The sequence below is a fragment of the Centroberyx affinis genome, unplaced genomic scaffold, assembly GCF_046629955.1.
Source record: "Centroberyx affinis isolate AG114_WGS23_722 - 3 ecotype Tasmania unplaced genomic scaffold, CSIRO-AGI_Caff_v1 ptg005337l_1, whole genome shotgun sequence".
Lineage (NCBI taxonomy): Eukaryota > Metazoa > Chordata > Actinopteri > Beryciformes > Berycidae > Centroberyx > Centroberyx affinis.
Window position 1 is genome coordinate 22,524 of NW_027282665.1, and position 21,115 is coordinate 43,638.

The window sequence follows — 21,115 nt, forward strand, 5'->3', positions numbered from 1 at the left end:
ATAATAGCAGCCATACAGAGCAGATACTGTATATATCAAGAAGAACTCAATTGCAAAACTTATACCAGGGTATACAAGGGTCTGTCTCTTAATAAGTCTCATGTGACCAAAGAGCCAAACACTACAGCAGTTGATTTCACTGCTAAGTTCCTCCTCTGTGGTTGAAGGTGTGTTGATGGTGATTGGTTGGATTGAAAACCTGCAGACTCCCTGGCATCGATGGCAATTACTGAAAACCACTGAACTATATTATAAAAATCCATTTTACTTTAAATGGCCCAATTGTGCCTTAAGGCTATGGCCTTTATTTTGAAGGCAAATACCGGAAGTGTTTTTTTCGTTAGCGCTACCTTGACACCGGAGACGGTAGTGAAGTTTCTCCTGTTTTTCAGCAGGTTTCTACTATTTCTACTGTGTTTGTCACAGATTTCATTTAACAAATACAAACCCAACTCCGTGACCAAGACAGTAAAGTCTATAGCTTTTTTAAATATAACTTAACTTTCCTATTTTGGTCATTTTGTTCCAGTTGCATGAAACTAGCTCATAAACAGCAGCTTGACGCTAGCTAAAGCTAGATGTGTGGTGATAGCTGTTGGTTTATTTAACAAAAAGCGTATTGTTTCGTATTTTAGTATGACAAAATCACTGTTTAATTATCTGTGGAGTGCAGGGCAGCAGTAGCTGTGGCTGTCTTCTAAGTTAGCTAACGTTAGCTAGCTGCACACTGAGCAGCCTGCTGTCCTGCTCCTGTCCTCTACTGTGCTGTGGCAGACTGACAGGTGGATGTGATTGACAGGTGGATGTGATTGACAGGTGGATGTGACTGACAGGTGGATGTGACTGACAGACAGACAGGATGGATAAAGTGAGACGGATCCTGGTCCATGTGTGTAGAGAGAGTTCAGCTCCACAGTGCGCTCGCTTTGTCCAGGTCAGTCTGTTCAGGTTTAACCTTTATCTGGACACACAGCAGACTGACTCCAGACCAGCTGAACACACAGCAGACTGACTCCAGACCAGCTGAACACACAGCAGACTGACTCCAGACCAGCAACACAACAATATACGTTAAAGACCAAAGACAGAACAAGGACAACTTTTCTATTTAAGCAATAGTTCAATACACTACTACTGTACAATATACTACTACTGCTACTACCACTACTACTACTACTACTACTACTACTACTACTATTAGTACTACTACTACCTCTGCTACTGCTGCTACTACTACTACTACTACTACTACTACTACTACTACTACTACTATTAGTACTACTACTACCTCTGCTACTGCTACTACTACTACTACTACTACTACTATTAGTACTACTACTACCTCTGCTACTGCTATGACTACCTCTGCTACTACTACTACTACTACTACTACAATACTACTACTACTATTAGTACTACTACTACCTCTACTACTACTACTACTACTACAATACTACTTCTACTATTAGTACTACTACTATTGCTACTGCTACTTCTACTGCAACTACTATTATTAGCACTACCACTACAACATTCAGCATATTGAACACTGGTCAGAATATTCATATCCAGTACTAACATGAAGGTCTGTAATTCAGAACTGTCAGACTCAAACTGTAATCTGCAGATAGTCTGCAGCTAAACATCCTCCAGTTTATATTATACATTATACATTTGATAATACCAGGAATAGTTTTCTCAAATCAGTTCCACCTAACATTCATGTTTTACATTCTTCTTCTTCTTCTGTTAGAGTATAACAGGTCAGTTCAGCAGCAGTGAAGAAGACGAGGTGGAGGTGAACTGCTGTCTGGAGGAAAACCAGTTCCTCCTGTTCAGAGGAGAGAAGGGAGGAGGAATCCCTCTGAGGGTGAGACTCACTCATCTTATTACACATATATATGTAATATTACACCTATATATTTAATAATACACATGAAATGAAATGTTTCAGTATGACTGAGGTGCTAATATTCTGTGATTAGTAATAATATTATTAGTTATAACTGAAGCAGAAATTGTGATCTGTAATCCGCCTGCTGGCTCTCTTTCTTCCAGAGGCCCGCCTTCTGTCCCATCAAACACCTGTCAATCACTGAGGCAGCTGCGATCCCATTGGACGTCCAGCAGCGCGGGGTGGATGTGGGCGTGGCTGTCATCCTGCAGTCGGCCAATCAGAGAGTGCTGTTGACGCGCCGGGCGACCGGGCTTCGCATTTTCCCCAACGTCTGGGTTCCTCCAGGTCTGTCAGCACAGACAGGAAATCTATCAATAATCAATCTATAATCAATATGTTTCCATTGATAAACAGCCTAGTTAACATCAGGACAGGTTAGGACCGGCTCTGTGTGTCGTACAGGACTCATTTCCTGATGTGGTAAACATGGAAGGAATTGGGGAATTTAAGATAAACTAAAGTGACCAAAACCAGACTAGACTAGACTAAATTAACTAAACTAGACTACACTAGACTAAACTAAACCAGACCAGACTAAACTAGACTAGACTACACTACACTACACTACACTACACTAGACTAAACTAGACCAGACTAAACTAGACCAGACTAGACTACACTGGACTAAACTAAACTAGACCAGACTAAACTAAACTAGACCAGACTAGACTAGACTAAACTAGACCAGACTAGACTACACTGGACTAAACTAAACTAGACCAGACTAGACTAAACTAAACTAGACTAGATCAGACTAGACTAGACTAGACTAAACTAGACCAGACTAGACTGGACTAGACTAGACTAAACTAAACTAGACCAGACTAAACTAAACTAGACTAAACAAGACCAGACTAGACTAGACTAGAGCAAACTAGACCAGACCAGACTAGACTAAACTAAACTAGACCAGACTAAACTAAACTAAACTAAACTAAACTAAACTAAACTGAACTAAACTAGACCAGACTAAACTAAACTAGACCAGACTAGACTAAACCAAACCAGACTATACCAAACTGAGCTAAACTGCTAATGATATTCATATTTAAATCAGTAATATTTAAATTAATATTTCTCTGTTTGAGTGTTATTTTGCTTCACACTGATAACTGTGTTGTTTGGTTTGTTTTTCCAGGCGGCCATATTGAACCAGACGAGACGGTAAAGAATTAAAAATTATATTTCCTTTTATTGATTTTAGACATATAAAATCGGAAAAACACATATTTTTACCTGTGTGTGTGTGTGTGTGTGTGTGTGTGTGTGTGTGTGTGTGTGTGTGTGTGTGTGTGTGTGTGTGTGTGTAGCTGCTGGATGCAGGTCTCAGGGAGTTACAGGAGGAAACTGGACTGAAACTGGAACCAGAAGATGTTTCTCCACAAATGCTGGGACTGTGGGAGGTGAGACAGGCAGAGAGACAGACAGACAGAGAGACAGACAGACAGACAGGCAGACAGACAGACAGACAGACAGACAGAGAGACAGAGAGACAGACAGACAGAGAGATAGAGAGACAGAGAGACAGAGAGACAGACAGACAGAGAGACAGACAGACAGACAGGCAGACAGACAGACAGAGAGACAGACAAACAGAGACAGGCACACAGACACAGAGACAGGCACACAGACACAGAGACAGACAGAGAGACAGACAGACAGAGAGACAGACAGGCAGACAGACAGACAGATGCACATATACTTACATATGGATCTATAGACATACTGTCACACCTATTTACAGGTACAGACATTTAGTTGACTGACCTCACTAGTCAGGAATTCTGGGTAATGTAGTCCTCAACATTCAGACAGTTTCCTCTCGCTGACACTTGGGGCTACAACCAGAAATTAAAGCTTCACAAGGGAACTTTGTACGTTAGCGGCCCCAAGTGGCAGCATGAGGAAACCTTTTGAATGTTGAGGACTAGATTACCCAGAATTCCTGAGCGGTGAGGTCAGTAAAGTAACTAGGCTCGTTCGAGATGAGCAAGTCCTGAGCAGTTTTGACCGGCGACTCGCTCGGCCCGTCGCATGGCGGTTAGACGAGCTGTCCGTCTCGCTCCGTCGACCCGACCGCGCGGGACCGAGGCCAGGCGCCACCGACCGCACAGCTCCGAGGATCATGGGAAACGCCTCGAGCTGAGCGCTGATTGGCTCATCACAGTTGTATCACACACCGACAGTGACATGAAGAAACTTCAGTTTTTATGCCTCCGCGCCGGTGAGAGCCGTGACATTATGTGTTCAGGTCGTCCGTCCGTCCGTCTCATTCTCATGAACGCGATATCTCAGGAACGCCTTGAGGGAATTTCTTCAAATTTGGCACAAAAGTCCACTTGGACTCAAGGATGAACTGATTAGAATTTGGTGGTCAAAGGTCACAAAAGACGTTTTTGGCCATAACTCAAGAAATCATACGCTAATTGTGACAACATTTCACACAAATGTCTAGTAGGATAAAATGATGAAGTGATGACATTTTAGATCCAAAAGTTCAAAGGTCAGCTTCACTGTGACATCATAATGTTTTGCTTACCACTGTAGCTGAGAAAACGATCTTGGGTCATTCTACAAAAACGGTGGAAGTGCTGTCACTTACTTTTGCAGACTCCAAAATCCTTTAAGTTGACCTAATAATCACATTAATTATATATGTTCAATAAATAAAGACTGTCCTTGCAATGATAAAACAAAGTTTATTGGCGGAGGCATACAACCGGGAGGTGGGTATTTCTAGTTATATCTGTTCCAAGATGTCACTCCATGAGCCGTCTGTATAGGCTACCCTTTTATTAGAACGCTATAGACATGTAATATTTTCCATAAATGCCACCTGTAATGCCTACATTAAAATAAAAATAAGTAACGTGAAGGTCTTGGTCGTTAGAGCAGTGAGTGTGGGTGGCGGTAATGCACCTTTTAAGTTGTTTATCAACCACCGTTAAACAAAACTGAAGAAGAAGAAGAAGAAGAGCAGTGAGTGTGCAGGCGGGAGGTTCGGCTGGTCGACTCCTCCTGTCTGCACTCGGCTCTCGTCTGTTTTCCAGGCGAGCAGGAAGTCATCTCAAACGAGCCTACTGTCTTCTTCTTAGTGTGTGTGGGGCGTGCCTTGAAGTTTATGTTCACGTTTATTTCGAACATGTAACAACAAAAAAAAAAAATAAGAAGCAAAACAAGAAAACCCATCAAGTAAGCAAAAAAAAAAGAAGAAAACGTGGTAAATTCTCCAGAAACAAAAAAGAAAGCGTTTCAGTGTTGAGGACTTCATTACCCAGAATTCCTGAGCGGTGAGGTCGGTAAATTCCCGACAACAAAAAGTATTCAGTGTTACATGTTCGAAGAGGAGTAGGAGGAAGTAAAGTCATATTTTGTCCTACTTCCTCTATCAAAATAAATAATCACATCGTCAGCATATTGATGTAGTGCAACATGACTGACAGTCTGAACCAGAGAACAGAGCAACGAGTCAGTGTTGATTTGACCTTTAAATGCTTCTGTCTGTCTGTCTCTCTCTCTGCCTGTCTCTCTGTCTCTCTCTCTGCCTGTCTCTCTCTCTCTCTCTGTCTTTCTCTGTCTGTCTGTCTTTCTCTCTCTCTCTTTGTCTGTCTCTCCCTCTCTCTCTCTCTCTCTCTCTGTCTGTCAGTCTGTCTATCCTCCCATGTTGTGCAGAGGAAGTCCTCAGCGTCATCACATTGTCTCCTACATGCTGCTGCACTCCTCCCACACACACCTACAGCTGCAGGTACCTGTGTGTGTGTGTGTGTGTGTGTGTGTGTGTGTGTGTGTGTGTGTGTGTGTGTGTAAAATACATCAAGTTCTAGTTTGCTGTTGATGAGAATATGGATCATCAGAATCATCCAGTGATGATTCAGCGATGGATCAACCATTCTCCATCTTGTTTCTTCCTGTCGTTCTAATAAAAGTTGTAGAGAACCGAAGTTTTAAACGGCTGGAATCCAGTTCTTCTTCTGTTGCAGCCTTTAGGAAAATCATTCATTCATTTGACTTCAGTCTCAGATGCTGAAACCCTTCCCTTAATACAGGAAAGGGTTAAACTGGGGAGAAGTATCTAAGGGCGTTTTCACACCTGCGCTTTTAGTCCGGTTAAATCGGACTCTGGTTCGTTTTCCCCCTTGGTGCGATTCGTTTGGGCAGGTGTGAACACAGTAATCGCACTCGGGTGCGGACCAAAACAACCGCATTGAGACCCTTTAGAAGAGGTGGTCTCGGTCCGGTCCCAAACGAACTCTGGAGCGGTTCGTTTGTGGTGGGAACGTGATCCGACCTCGATCCGACCCAACCACCAGTTGCACTCAATTTACTCCGCAAGTTTGAGCTAAACGGCTCCTATAGCCAGGTAGCAAGTATAGCAGGTATAGCCAGGTAGCCTATAGCCAGTATAGCATTTTCAAGACGTTTCCTCAAATTGCATTCCGTATTCTGCTGGTACAGTGTTGCCTGGTATATTGCCCAGATAATTACAACAGTTATGAGCAAATGCCAACTCTGCCGTTGCTCCATGTTGCGTAGCAATGTGCACTGGTCCAGAACACAGGATCTTCTTCCTGTATTTACTTTCCTGCTCCCGCCCCAGACACATCTGACCAATTAGCGGAGTGAACATTCTCACCTGGTTTGTAGTGATGCATTTTGGTTCGCTTGGATTTTTCTCCATGTGAAAAGAAACCGAACCAAGGAGAAAACGCTACAAGTTTACAAATTCATCAACTGATTCAGACCAGAGCAAACGAACTATAGGTGTGAAAACGCCCTTAGATGCTTTTAGTCGTCCATCTTCAGAACATTGTAGTTTCACACAGCAGATCCACCTCATTAACATCCTCCTCTCATCATTACGTAGTCTAGTGTCAGTGCAGTGGGATTCTCTGAGCACCGCGGTTCTTTTCCTAAGTCCTGATGAATTCTCCTTCACATCTTTCCTTGACCTCATGACGTTTTCCATCGAGGTCGAGGAGAAGTGGTGAGGAACAGGAGTTAGGACGTATTTTTTTGACTATTCGGCCGCAGACTAAAGCTGCCGTTTCACTTCCTGTGTCTCTGACTTCCTGCTTCCTGTCTCCCTGCAGGCCGGCCTGCGCCCGGAGCCGGCGGAGGTGAGCGGCTGCCTGTGGGCCGACGCCCGGCTGGCCCGAGCCGTCGTGTCGGCGACGGACGGAGAGGAGGCCGCCGCCCCGCCAGAGCTGCTGGACGGACTGCCGGCTAGCGTCAGGTAGGCCTGAAGAATGGATTGAAATTTTATGGAAATCGCAATATGGCCTACTGCAATTTTCAAATCTCAGGAGGCGCAATATTTGTTAAAGGTGAAATGTGTCAAAATATCATTTTAAAGTAAATATTGTGGTGCTGCAGAGATGTCCTGGCCTACACATCATATTCTACAGACTTAAGAAAACATCTTTGTTTGGTACAGATCCCCACAAAAATCACACCATAATCATTTTAATACGTTTTTCAATGAAAATGAGAATAACGATGTAAAAATGATCATTCCCTCTAATATCGCAAATCATATCGCAATTGCAATATCAGTCAAAATAATCGCAATTAGATATTTTTTCAAAATCGTTCAGCCCTAGCGTCAGATCACACACACACACACACACACACACACACACACACACACACACACTTGTCAGGCTCCATCAGGTCCGGTTCCTGATGAATGAAACAGGATTTCTGGTTCCTGTTTACCAGTGGCTTCGTCCTTTTAATATGTGAAACCATAACATTAGAAATATCACACGGCTAATCGACAACATGTGTATTTTTCAAAAATATTTTCTAACAAACCAGGTGTGATGTTGTGTCTCTGTGCTGATGATGTTTTACATATTTTCACTGCGGCTTCACAACCGCTCCACACCGCCTTCACAAAAAAAGAAATCCTTATTAAATCCAAAGATTTTAACCAAAATAGTCTGTGCAGGGTTCCTACACAGGTCTGGAAATCTGGAAAAGTATTCAAAATAAATTTGATCATTTCCAGGTCTTGAATAGTTTGGGAATTTGAAAAAATGTCTGTGAAGAACAGTCTTCATCTATACAGTGATATGACCTAGTTAGCAGGGGCAAGATGTCTATCTGCATAAATCATATTGAACACCAGACAAAATCTTCAAAACAAATCAAGGTCTGGAAAAAGGATGGAATTTTTTAATTGAAAATGTGTAGGAACCCTGAGACTATTTTCTAACAAACCAGGTGTGATGTTTTTTACATATTTTCACTGCGGCTTCACAACCGCTTTCACAAATAAAGATTTTAACCAAAATAGTCTAGTGTTGTTAGAGGCGGGCTGTGTGTCAGCGGCCTGACCTTTGCCCCTTGCCCCTTGCCCCTTGCCCCTTGCCCCTTGCCCCTTGCCCCTGTGCTGCAGGGTGTCAGATGTCTCTGTGGACGGAGCGCTGAGCGACTCGGAGCTGCCGCTGGACGTCCTGCTGAGCCGGGCGCCGAGCTGCGGGCCGGACCGGGAGCGGGTCAGCACCGGGACCAAGTTCGCTCTGCAGCTGTGGATCAGGAGCCTGGACACACACACACACACACACACACACACACACACACACACACACACCCTGTAGAGAGAAGATGAACTGATGAAGAACAGATGAAATGACAATGTGAAACTTTAATTAAACTGTTACAGTTTGGAAGGAAATGAGAAGAATCCTCTTCCCTTCATGATTGTTTTCAGTTTCATATTTTTTTTATCTTTTGGAGAGAAGAGCTGATTCGTCATTTCACTTTCAGCTGCTGATTTACAACTTTCTTTGGTTGTTTTGCTCTTTTTGAGTTTACTGTGTCATTTAGCACAATGATCATAATAATGTGATAATAACATGATCTTCTATGAAGTTTCCTCACCAAGACTTTCTGTCAAACTGCCTCACAAATCAAGAGTTCAGTCTGTCAGTCTGTCTGCTCAGAGGAAAACTCCTAAAGCAGCTGTGATGCATCTTTCATCTCTGCTTCCATTCAGTAGTTTGTTGTGTTTTTCTTCTTGGTGGATAACCGGCCAATCACAGACGAGGTGACGTCACCTCCAGATATTTATAGTTTGATATGAGAAAATGTTTCAGGATGTAAAACCTCAGCGGTAAGCTTCAGGTTTTGGTGTCAGTCCCTCAGGATCAAAGAGCGAGGGCTTCTTTCTAGAGCCGCCATTTTGCACCGAGAGACGTTCAACAATCACACAGGGAGAGATCCATCAGAGAAGAGGAGAGAGACCAGTTTCTCCACCACAGGAGCAGGAGAGAGACAGGCTGGGGTTTGAATAAGGGGAAGACTCTCACTTTTACAGACTGGAGAAACTCTGTCTGGGAAACAGGAAAACAGGAATTGAAGCAGATGAGATGTGACTGTGGAAGAGAAGCTGAAGAGAGTTTTCCTTTAAACAAACACTCATCAGTTTCACTGTTACCCCAGTAACACTTTACATTAAGGGTTAGTTCATGCTTAATAAGCATGAACTAACCCTTAATTAACAATTAACTAATGTGTCTGGTAATCATGTACTAATGGTGTTCATGTTAACTAAGGTATTAATTTATACATTATTTAATAGTCATCTTTATAAACTATTAAATAATGTATAAATTAATACCTTCGTTTTTTTTTTTGTAACCAAATTTTATTCAACAATCTGCACATATGATGAAACAGTATTACAGATTCATACTTTTCTTTTTAGACAGTAATATCCCCCCATTATCTCCCCTTAGCCCCCCAGCATTCCCCTCCCTGCTCATAGAAATTAATACCTTAGTTAACATGAACACCATTAGTAAATTACACATTAGTTAACTGTTAATTAAGGGTTAGGTAATGCTTAGTAAGCATTAACTAACCCTTAACTTAGTGACCCTTATTGTAAAGTGTTACCCATCAGCTGCTCAGGTGAATCCCATGAATGTGAATCCACCGCTTCCTGTTTCCTCCACTTGCATCATCCTGCCAGCAGGGGGCAGAACAGACTCATCTGATCTGATCTGATCTGATCTGATCTGATCTGATCTGCTTCCATTCTGCAGAAATAAAAGATCAGTGACTTTTTAACTGATGTGATGTTGATGCAGTTTGTTCTTCTAAAAATAGAAGCCAAGTTGTAGTTTCAGATTTCTGCTGGTTCATCATTCTGAACATGACTGTGTGTTTCCATTCATATTCATTTAGTCTTCATGTGTCTTCATCATTATATCAGAAACCTTTAACACTGTAGGAAATCCACATGATGGGTGTTTTCCTGACCAGGCATTCAAATCAGCAACCTGCTCCATCTGTCCCTGAGATAAGAAACACACACACACACACACACACACACACACACACACACACACACACACACACACCAGTGGAAAGGTTTTCAGGACAGTTTGGGACCAGTCTCAGATTTTGTAGGTTTTCATGTTTCAGTCACAGTTTGGTTCTTCATGTTTAGAGGAAGTTTCATGAAGCCTGATTTTAAAAACACGATCAATCTAAAACTTTTTAAAAAATGTACCTTTTTAAGTTTTCTAAATTTCTGTAAAGTTCATTTTATTGGTGATGTGAGGTTTGTGTTTGATGTCAGCAGTGTGGTCAATAGACGATCCCAGTATATAATAGATGTGATAATAATGTGATACTGTTTTGTTCCTGAAGCTGTTGTTTGTTTGAGAGCCACGCCTTCTGTTTGACACAAACTGGGAGAAAAGAAAGTTTAGTCATCGCTGTTAGTCAGCGTTGAGTCAGAGGAAGAGGAGGAGGAGGAGGAGGAAGGGAGGAGGAAGAGCAAACCAACACCTGACTCCAAACAGGAAAGGAAGGCAGGAAAGTAAAGTGCAATCTGATGCCTTAAAGCTGCTCTAGTCCAGATTCTACTGTAAAATATTAATATTAATATTAATATAATACAATTACAATTTCCCATTTGGCAGACACTTTTATCCAAAGCGACGTACACATGAGATACATGATGTTAATATATATCAATATATATATTAATATTAAATGTCAAATCACATTCCTATTTCCATCAATGGGTCATCTGTTGAAACTGTTGACAGTTTTATATTTCTTGGTATACACATCACAGACATCATCACATGGTCTCTTAACACCAGTTGCATCCTGAAGAAAGCACAGCAGAGACTTTCTGAGGCGTCTCAACAGTTTTGGCATGAGGACCAAAGCTCTTGTGAACTTTCCTGGCTGCACCACAGAGAGAGTTTGGCAGCCCGCCTGCTCAGGACTGCAGACTGCTAAAGGACTGGAAAGACAGCAGCAGAAATCATTGTCACAGAACTACCACAGCTTCATCTGCTCCCCTGTCTGCAGAAGGAAAGCCCAAAACATCATGAAGGACAGCAGCTCATCTTCTGTTCTCTCCTTCCATCTAAAAAACTTTACCGGAGCATCAGATCACACTCCAGCCTCTCAGGAACAGTTTCAGTAACAGGCAGTCAGGCTGCTGAACAGCTGACACCCATATGCACTGCACACTGTTGGTGTATAATATGTAATGTTATCATGTACTGTATATTGTGTATATAATGTATACATACGAGTGCATTGTGTACATAGTCTATGTAGGTCTGTAGTGTCTTTCTCTTTTTTTGTTGGTTTTGTGATGCTGTGCCCTTTGTGTGAAGGCAGAGAGCCAGAGCAAAAGTATTTCATTGTATTTAATACACATGACAATAAAGTTAAAAGTTGAAGCTGCTCTAGTCCAGATTTTTCTTTTTAAATAATAAAGCTGTTCTGTTCTAGTCCAGATTTGAATGTAAAAATGTAAAAGCTAGTCCTGGTTCAGTGGTTTAAGGCCCATACCACATGAATGTGATGTCCTGGGTTTGGATCCGGCTGTTTGTCACATGACATCCCAGTCTTTCTTTCTTGTGTCTCTCCACTTTCATCTAATAAATACAAATATGAAAGCTGCTCAGTCTAGATTTGACTGTAAAGTGGCAGCATCTGCTCAGTGGAAACAGAAAGTGACGCTGCAGTACTGTGTACTAAAATATCCTGCTAAAGTAAAAGTACAGTTTAAGAGTAAAAGTTCCGATAACAATTTACAATAAGGGCCACTAAGTTAAGGGTTACTTAATGCTTAATAAGGGTTAGTTAATGCTTAATAAGCATTAACTAACCCTTAATTAACAGTTAACTAATGTGTAATTTACTAATGGTGTTCATGTTAACTAAGGTATTAATGTATACGTTATTTAATAGTTTATAAAGATGACTATTAAATAATGTATACATTAGTACCTTAGTTAACATGAATTATTAATGATTAGTAAATGATTACCAGACACATTAGTTAATGTACCCTTATTGTAAAGTGTTACCAAAGTTCCTGAGTTCCTCTTTAGAACAGAGAACGTTGTCAGCTGTGATCTTTTCCATGTGATTCTAACAGGAGAGAGGACAGAGTTCACACTGGATTCTTATCACTGGAAACATTAGAAATGAGGAAATAAAGTGCAGAAACAAAGTAAAGTCAGATTCCTCTTCTCACTGTGAATGGATCCACAGTTTGTCAGTTTACAGTTGATCCAGTTTCTGTTGCTGATGGAGAGACACACAATCTGTTCTGTGATGGATGGATTTAAAATGGACTGAAGGACAAAACTGCAGGAGAGATGGACTGAAGGAGAAGTCAAATTACTGACTAAAAAATACTCAAAAAGGTACAAGTACACAAAAACTCTACTCAGTTACAGTAGCGTGAGTAAATGTAATTAGTTACTTGTTCGTCCTCCACGCTGAACAGAGGTGACAGTTGGAAAAAAAAACTCATTTACAGAGCCATAACAAACTGGAATAATTCACCTTTTAATATCCGTCTAATAAAAAATAAATCATCCTTCAAAAAGATTATGCAGAGGCATTTATTGGCCTGCAGATGACAGACTGGACAGTAGGAGGTAAAACTCTGTACCAGTTTTCAATATTTGTGTTCCGCTTCATATGGGTTGTGTTATTCTCATTTTAAAAAAAATATTATCTATATATTGATTTTTAATTAGTATTCCACCTAAATGTACGTTTCAGTGTTGACTGGCTTTGAAATGTATATGAATGTATTTTTTGCATTTTTTTTATATTAATGTATATTGATGTAATTTAGTGTATATTAATGTAATTTAATGTTTATCATGTAATGTGTTCTGTACAGTATGTCAGGTGTGGACCACAGGAAGATTAGCTGATTGCCATGGCATCAGCTAATGGAGATCCTTAAATAAACAAATAAACAAATAAACAAATAAACAAATAAACAGCAGAGAAAGTGACAGGTGTTTAGTGTCTTCATGCAGGTGAGGCCTGAGGACGCCGGCTGAGTAACTGCTGCAGGAAATTAACCACAGAGCAAATGAATCACATGAGACATTAAAAGCAGTGGAGCCATGTGACTCAAACAAACTGACAGTGTTTGTTCTGTTGCTTTGTGGAGGGACAGGGAGAGAAAAGTCTGATTTGTGATCTAGAAACTGCTGGATAAACTGTGAGAGTCAACAGACCGGCCCTGCTGCAACAAAGAGAGGTGTTGGCTCTGATAACAGACCGGCCGGTGAGTCACGCTCCAGCATTACTGACCCCACTGACGTCCATCTGGTTCCACTCCTTCATCCAGCTGAGGGTTTCTCCTCGTTAAACGTTTTCTGTGTGGGGGGGGTTGATTTTCCCCCGAACCAATCACTAGTGACCGACGTATCGGCCGCTCTGACATCACTTCAGTCACATGATGCAGCAGCCAGTCAGCCTCTACACCCATGGTTACCCAGCATTCAACTGATGTCGGGTCGTATTTTGGGAATACGTCACAACTCGACCATCTGAGTTCAGTTTAGTTTATTTGCACATATTAAAGTTCCATATTCTGTCCGGAGTTTCATTTAGTGTCTTTCTGTCCAGTCAAAGCTGTGTGTGTGGTGTCATGAACCAAAAACACTCTCAATCCATTTCTCCACGTTCATTTTCCAGCATCTCTCTGAGCCTTACCGAGAACAGGCCGTTTCTGTCTCCGTGTCTTTAAGGCTCATTAATATTAACGACCCCTCCGTTCCTATTGGCTAACCGTTTCCAGAGTGAAACGTGAGACGCCGCGGCCCGGCGGCTACAGGTAGGGAAAACTCTCCGGTAATAAACGATGACAACCGCTCAACCGCTTTGAAAAAAACACTTTGTTAGTCTATTATTTCTTACAAAAATGCTAATGAGCGAACCTTTGTGACGCCACAAAGTTACGGAAGTCCAAACGGCTCGTTTAGAGGCTCGCTGCACTAATATGGATTGTGTGGATTTAGTTTTGATACTTTCACCATGTTTAGATAGACCATCCAACTCCTTTATCACCACAGAGGAGAGGGGAGTCCTGCTGCACACCATGTGACCTTTAACACAAACAAGCAAATATAGAGAAGAGAAGAGTGTGCGACTTGAATTTTCTTTATATGTGGAAGTATTATAAAAGCCTCATGTCTGCTCCTCGCTGGGTGTTCGTTCTTTTTTCCTCAAGTTAAAGCTGAAATAAGCTGAAATCAGCTGAGAAGCCTGCTGCAGGTCAGGAGAGGTTTGAGCTGCAGAAGGTTCTGGGTTCAAACCCTCCAGACCGGTTCGGTCTCATCCTGAGGAGCTGGACTGCTGCTTGGGGTTTTTGCATGCTGTCAGATCTTTGTGCTCAGTGGGATGAAGACTGAATAAATAATGTGACAGATCCACAGCGAGGGGAGCCGAGGTTTAGCTCAGAGAGATGAGCAGACGCCTGGTGCTCTGCAGGTTGATGGTTTGATTCCCAACTCCCTGAACTTTAAGCTGTTCATGTTGCTGCTGTCAGCGGTGTGAAGACTCATAAAGACAAGATGGAGGACGCAGTCCGATTAGCTCGGTGCGATCAGATCCTCGTTGAACCTGCTGAGAGCCTCAGACCGGGTTCAAATCCTGACTTGGACGGATGTTACGTTCTTTAAACTGTGATTTGATGAAGACATTGGCTGACTGAACACACACAGAGTCTCCTATAGGAAGCTGCATGTAAGTCAGTCACTGTAGGCCGCTACTAACGAAACATGTAAATACAGATGTACCATATGTGCTCCAATAATAATATGAAAATGTAAATAAAATTGACGCAGAACTAAACCTAAAATGACACATTACTGAGTGAGTTCACATATTATCAGCTCATTAGGAAAGTACCATGTTAACTCCTATAGACCCAAGCAGGCACATCATCATGAATGGAAAAACAGTAACAATGTCTTTAAAAACTCAACCAGTCAGTGAGACTTCAGCCATGACTTCCTCTCCCATAATTCCCTGCTTCTACCTCTCTGGCAGGGAGCTGGAATGCTTTCTTAATGCTCCGGTTCCCAGGCAGCATGGGACTCGAACCCGCCGCCCGCCTCAGCAGACGGACTCGGGTCTGTGCTGATGAAGCCTTCGTGCCACCAGACCGCTTCGCTCTGGATCTGCTTCTCTGACAGATTTTACTCTGGACGGTGTCGCTGAACCTGAACAAGAAGTTAGAAGATGAGACTCGAACCCCAAAACCTCCGCAGGTTCAGACTGCTGCTGAGCAAACTGAGCTATGGAGTCTCTCTGCTTCTCTGAGAGCTTTTCAGTCTCTCCTCTGGATGTTGGTTTAAAATTTAACTAGGAGATTAGAAACAAAGCTGGACTCAAACCAACAACCTCAAGAACATCACACTGCTGCTTCACCAGCTGAGCCACTGAGGATTTACACATTGAGAGCTTCTCCAAGAACTTTCCAGACTCTGCTCTAGATGTTGGCTTTCAAAACAATGTTAAATATAACTGAGGAAAGAGGATCTGAACCCACAAGCTGGTGGTTTCCACACAGCATCTGAACCCTCTGAGCCACAGGGGCTTTAGGGTTTCTCTTCTTCTTCTTTCCTTCGGACACTGGTCTGAGATCAGTTCAATGATGGACAGAGGTGAGACCGAGTCAACTTCATTCAAGTCCCAAGTCAGTCTCACGTCTCAAGTCAGGCTCAAGTAGATCACCAAGTCAAGTCCATGTCATTAATGTCAAGTCTCAAGTCTAAATGTAGAACAGCAAGTCAAGTCAGAACAAATCAAGAGTCCAGTATCAATTTAATATCTTAAAGAAAACTAAATATCTAGGACTTTTCAATGCAATATGGTTTTAATAGGATAAAAACTTGGTAAGAGCATCATGAGTTTGATTTCTATAATCAGTTTCAACTTCAATAAATTCAATCATTCCATACAAATTCAGAAAACAGAATTTAAATTCAGTCGTCTGCTGGAACAAATCTCATCACTTTCAATCTAAGTCATTTACACAAACACAAGATCTCAAGTCAAGACTTTAGAAACCTTTTCAAGTCATCAGAGTACAAGTCAGTCAAGTCCCAAGTCACCAGAACCCAAGTCAAGTCAAGTCTTAAGTCTTCTCCTCATGCATCAAGTCAAGTCTCAAGCTATTCAAACTGTGACTCGATTCCAAGTCATGTGACTCGAGTCCAAGTCATGTGACTCGAGTCCAAGTCATGTGACTCGCGATGAACCACTGAAGACGAACGACACAGAAGGATCTTGAACTAAAACCTTCAGGCTTCTGACAGACTGCTGATTAAAGTCCATAAATCCAGAAGAAGCAGAATTCCATCACTACTAAAAAATAAACTTTACTGATATAGAACCTATCTAAAGATTTAGAGTTTACAAAGTGGCATATAAACAAGAATAATAAAATATATAAGGAGGCAATAAAAAACAGAAAACTCAATAGAAAATAGGTTCAAATAAGACAAATACGTAAATATGTGAAATAAAATGAGATACAAATCATAAGGAACAAGATTTAAAATGTACAGAATAAAACTTGAAACACTCACAGTGTCATGAAACAAGATTTATTCATATTTTACAAAATTAATTCCATGAAATGGTACAAAAAAATAACAAACATGAAAACAAAAAATAAACTGTAACATAAACTGTCAGAGCGACGTCTGCTTTTCAGTCTTTGTTAATATTTTGGGTCTTTGGTCAGTCGGCTCGCTCCCTCAGCGGTGCAGAACATCCACACACACACACACACACACACACACACACACACACACACACACACACACACACACACACACACACACACAGCGCCGCCCAGTTCACACACCAGGCCCTTTGTGTCAATAAGCACTTCAATCTGAACAGGAAAGCTGATATCAAACACTTTGGTTTGTCTACATGGCTTCACACACACACACACACACACACACACACACACACACAGTTTCTGATGTATGTTCCCTCTTGTTTATCTGTATTTCTGTCCTGGTGAAAGCGACCTGACTCTCGGCTCTGGAGTCAAACCTGTGACTCGAGGATCCACTTTCATGTCTGGAATTTTCCTGCTGCTGACACAATACAGACTGAACTAGGACACTGAGTCTGGTTTCTGCCGGCTGGAGCGAGGCCAACAGCTGAAATTAATATTATAAAAAAAAACTAAAATAGATTATTAATATGAGTGGCGGTAATAGTAGTGGTGGTAGCAGTATCAAAACAATTACATAAAATAATTGTTTAAAAAAAACTACATATTAATAATAAGAATAATAAATACATCAAATATACATAATAAAAATGTAATTAAATGTTTATGATTTTTGCTGCTGGGAGGCCAACAGCTGAAATTAATATTATAACAAAACAAACCAACAAAAGATAATTAATATTAGTGGCAGTGGTAGTAGTAGCACTATCAAAACAATTACATAAAATAATTGTTTTAAAAAAATACATATTTATAATAAGAATAATAAATACATAAAATATACATAATACACATTTTTTAATGTTCATGATTTTTTTAGGAATTGAAAAAATCTAAATTTGTTATAGTCATCATTAATGTTATCATGACAATATTTTCATTGGTAATAATAATAATACATTTAACATAAATTGTATTAACTTTTTTTTTTTTTTTAATCTCATCTCCAAACAGAGCTCCACAGTGCTGTACAGACAATAAAACACTAATAAATAAAAGCTGATGAGATAAACAGTAAAAATTCCAGACATAAATTAAAATCTGGGTTACAGAAGAACAAACCAAACAGAGGAGAAACAGGACAGAGTGTGGAATGTGTTCGGTCGGTCTCGTCCTCTCTAACGGTTGACGGTGTACATTCCTGTCCGGCTCTTCATTGGCCTCTCCCCGTCGTCCTGGAAGAGATGCATTATGGGATAAACACAGGTGAATCCAGGTGAAAGCTCTGACCTGCTGATCAAAGATTCTACATTTATCTGCCATTTAACAATATTAATATCTGTCTGTCCTGCTCTTCTCTCTCTCTAACTCAACAGTGATCCAATCTATCTCCAGTTCATAAATCTTCTCCTCTGTCTGTTCTGAACAGCCGGTTTAGACTGGTCGCTCTTTCCTGCCGCACAGGAAGTGATGCGTTTTACTTTTCCGGTTTGTTTGGAATCAACGGAAGAAGAAGAAGAACTGGGTAGTTAGCATGAGCAGCGAGAGCCACCATGGCTGAACAGACAAAGAAAAGAGAAACTCAAACTGCACCAACAGAAAATCCAAGCTCCACCCACACTGTTTGATTGACAGGTGATCTGTGGGAAGTGCAGAGCAGAAACACCACAGTGAGGCTGAGTGACATATTGTAACTCTCATCATGTTGTAGACATTTGGTTTAGACTTTCAACTTTGTTCTGATGTTACCAACAGTTACTAAGATGTTACCAACAGTTACTCAGGTTTTAGTAACAGTTACTAAGGTTTTAGTAACAGGTACTAAGGTGTTACCAACAGTTACTAAGGTTTTAGTAACAGTTACTAAGGTGTTACCAACAGTTACTAAGGTTTTAGTAACAGTTACTAAGGTGTTACCAACAGTTACTCAGGTTTTAGTAACAGTTACTAAGGTGTTACCAGCAATTACTAAGGTTTTAGTAACAGTTACTAAGGTGTTACCAACAGTTACTCAGGTTTTAGTAACAGTTACTAAGGTGTTACCAACAGTTACTCAGGTTTTAGTAACAGTTACTAAGGTGTTACCAACAGTTACTCAGGTTTTAGTAACAGTTACTAAGGTGTTACCAGCAATTACTAAGGTTTTAGTAACAGTTACTAAGGTGTTACCAACAGTTAGTAAGGTTTTAGTAACAGAGGCAGTACAGTTGGGTTGGCATCAAGGACACTGCACTTAGTTGGTTTTATTCCGACCTTTTAGAAAGAACCTTCTCGGTCACCATAGGTAACCACTCATCTTCTACAACTCACATCACCTGTGGTGTACCGCAAGGTTCTATTTTAGGTCCAATTTTATTCTCAATCTATATGCTGCCACTTGGCCAAATTATCCAAAGACACAATGTCTCTTTTCATTGCTACGCAGACGACACACAGATATACCTTCCCCTGAGACCTGCTGGCCCAAACAGCCTAGCTGCTGTTGTAGATTGCCTCAATGATATCAGCTGTTGGATGACACAGAATTTTCTTCAGCTCAATAACTCAAAATCTGAAATCATATTGTTCAGTCCTTGGGAGTACTATTTGACTCTCACCTAAACTTCGAACCACAGATTAAAAAAAGTTGTCCAGTCCTGCTTCCTTCAACTGAGAACCATCTCCAGAATCAAACCAATACTATCACACAGCGACCTGGAAAAAGTAATCCACGCCCTAATCTTCTCACGACTCGACTACTACCTTTCTGGCATCAACCAAAAGTCTCTCGCCTCCAGCTAGTTCAGAACACAGCAGCTAGTCTTTACTGTTCTAACAGACGACATCGGCTTCTCTCCACTGGCTCCCTGTTCGGTTTAGAATCGATTTTAAGATTTTACTGATCACTTTTAAAGCCTGTTTGGGTCTGGCTCCAAGCTACATCACAGACATGCTGACCCCATATGAGCCGGTGCGCAGCCTCAGATCCTCAGGCCGGCCTTCTGGCTTTTCCTAAGTCTAGACTTAAAACTAAAGGTGACCGTGTTTTTTCCATCAGGGTTTTCCCCTCGGCTCTGGAACGACTAGCAGAATCAGTGACTTCTTTTAAATCACTTCTTAAAAGCCATTTTTATAGACTTGCTTTTATGTGATCGTCGTCTTTGTATCTTTTTTTATCTTTTATCGTCTTTTTATTGTCTCTTTATTGGCTTTTTATCATCTTTTTATTGTCTTTCTATTGTCTTTTTACGTATTTTATCTTTTCATCTTACTTTATCTTAATTTTATTTTACTTTATTTTATTTTAACCTTATTTTGGTTTTCATTTTACGATTATACCACTATTAACTGTTGCTCTTTTCCACCTCTATCCTCCTATGAATTTAATCCCTGTTTATTATTGTTTCATTGCTTTTTAAATTCATATTTTGAGTATTCTGCTTTTATTTTGTCTGTCAAAGCACTTTGTAAACTCTGTTTTTAAGATGCTATTTAAATAAAGTTATTATTATTATTATTATTGTTGTTGTTGCCAACTGTTACTAAGGTGTTAGTGACAGTTACTACGGTGTTACCAACAGTAACTATGGTGTTAGTAACAGTTACTAAGTTATTAAGAAGTCATAGTCTGTATGAGTTGCTGACTGATGGATTTATTACAGTGGGTCAGAGTTGAATCTACAGTTAAGAGCTATTTTCACCACTAAAGTCCACACACATACACACACACACACATAGGCTGGTCATGTTTATCTATTTCCTTGTTGCCATAGTGATATAAATCACGTTACTGGCAGGTTTTGTTACCATTATACCTGCAGGTTCCCTGAGTAAATGTTGACTGTCTCATTAAAATACAATCAAACATTTTATGGTTCTATGGTTCTGAAAACATTAGCATGTTAGCATTAACATTAAGCTAATTAAGTTTGTTTCATCTGACTAAGTTCAGCTACGAGAGACAAAAGCAGCTGAGTCCCAAAATGGCCGCCGTACTCTACAGCCGCTTTTAGTCTGACGTTCATGTTGACAGTTTTACATCTCAAACACTTCAGCTGCTTCCAGCTCAAAGGCTCAGTGTCTCTCTCTGTCTCTCTCTCTCTGTCTCTCTCTCTTTGTCTCTCTCTCTCTCTGTCTCTCTCTTTGTCTCTCTCTCTCTCTCTCTCTCTCTGTCTGATTCATTTTGCTCA

At 40.8% G+C, this 21,115-nt stretch overlaps 1 protein-coding gene across 4 annotated transcripts; it reads left to right on the forward strand.

The window, feature by feature from the left end:
- The first annotated feature begins 352 nt into the window (after window positions 1–352).
- nudt17 (nudix (nucleoside diphosphate linked moiety X)-type motif 17) lies at window positions 353–9,442 on the forward strand. 4 transcript variants are annotated; one of them, XM_071546579.1, is made up of 9 exons: window positions 353–395; window positions 834–934; window positions 1,754–1,870; window positions 2,059–2,242; window positions 3,096–3,121; window positions 3,268–3,360; window positions 5,604–5,702; window positions 7,048–7,190; window positions 8,358–9,442. In XM_071546579.1, the coding sequence occupies exons 2-9, from the start codon at window positions 860–862 to the stop codon at window positions 8,557–8,559; spliced, it is 939 nt and encodes a 312-aa protein (XP_071402680.1). In that variant the 5' UTR covers window positions 353–395; window positions 834–859; the 3' UTR covers window positions 8,560–9,442. The 4 variants fall into 4 exon arrangements, with proteins under 4 accessions (XP_071402680.1, XP_071402682.1, XP_071402681.1 ...); XM_071546581.1 differs by having other exon boundaries at window positions 360–468; XM_071546580.1 differs by having other exon boundaries at window positions 365–395; window positions 817–934.
- Window positions 9,443–21,115: the final 11,673 nt, after the last annotated feature.

What these genes read in the sequence shown, in the direction of transcription:
- nudt17 (XM_071546579.1), top strand. Translation starts at nt 860, where the DNA reads ATGGATAAAGTGAGACGGATCCTGGTCCATGTGTGTAGAGAGAGTTCA. An exon ending in AAATGCTGGGACTGTGGGAG is followed by an intron (nt 3,361 to 5,603) that starts GTGAGACAGGCA and finishes TCTGTCTGTCAG; the next exon opens with TCTGTCTATCCTCCCATGTT. An exon ending in ACACACACCTACAGCTGCAG is followed by an intron (nt 5,703 to 7,047) that starts GTACCTGTGTGT and finishes GTCTCCCTGCAG; the next exon opens with GCCGGCCTGCGCCCGGAGCC.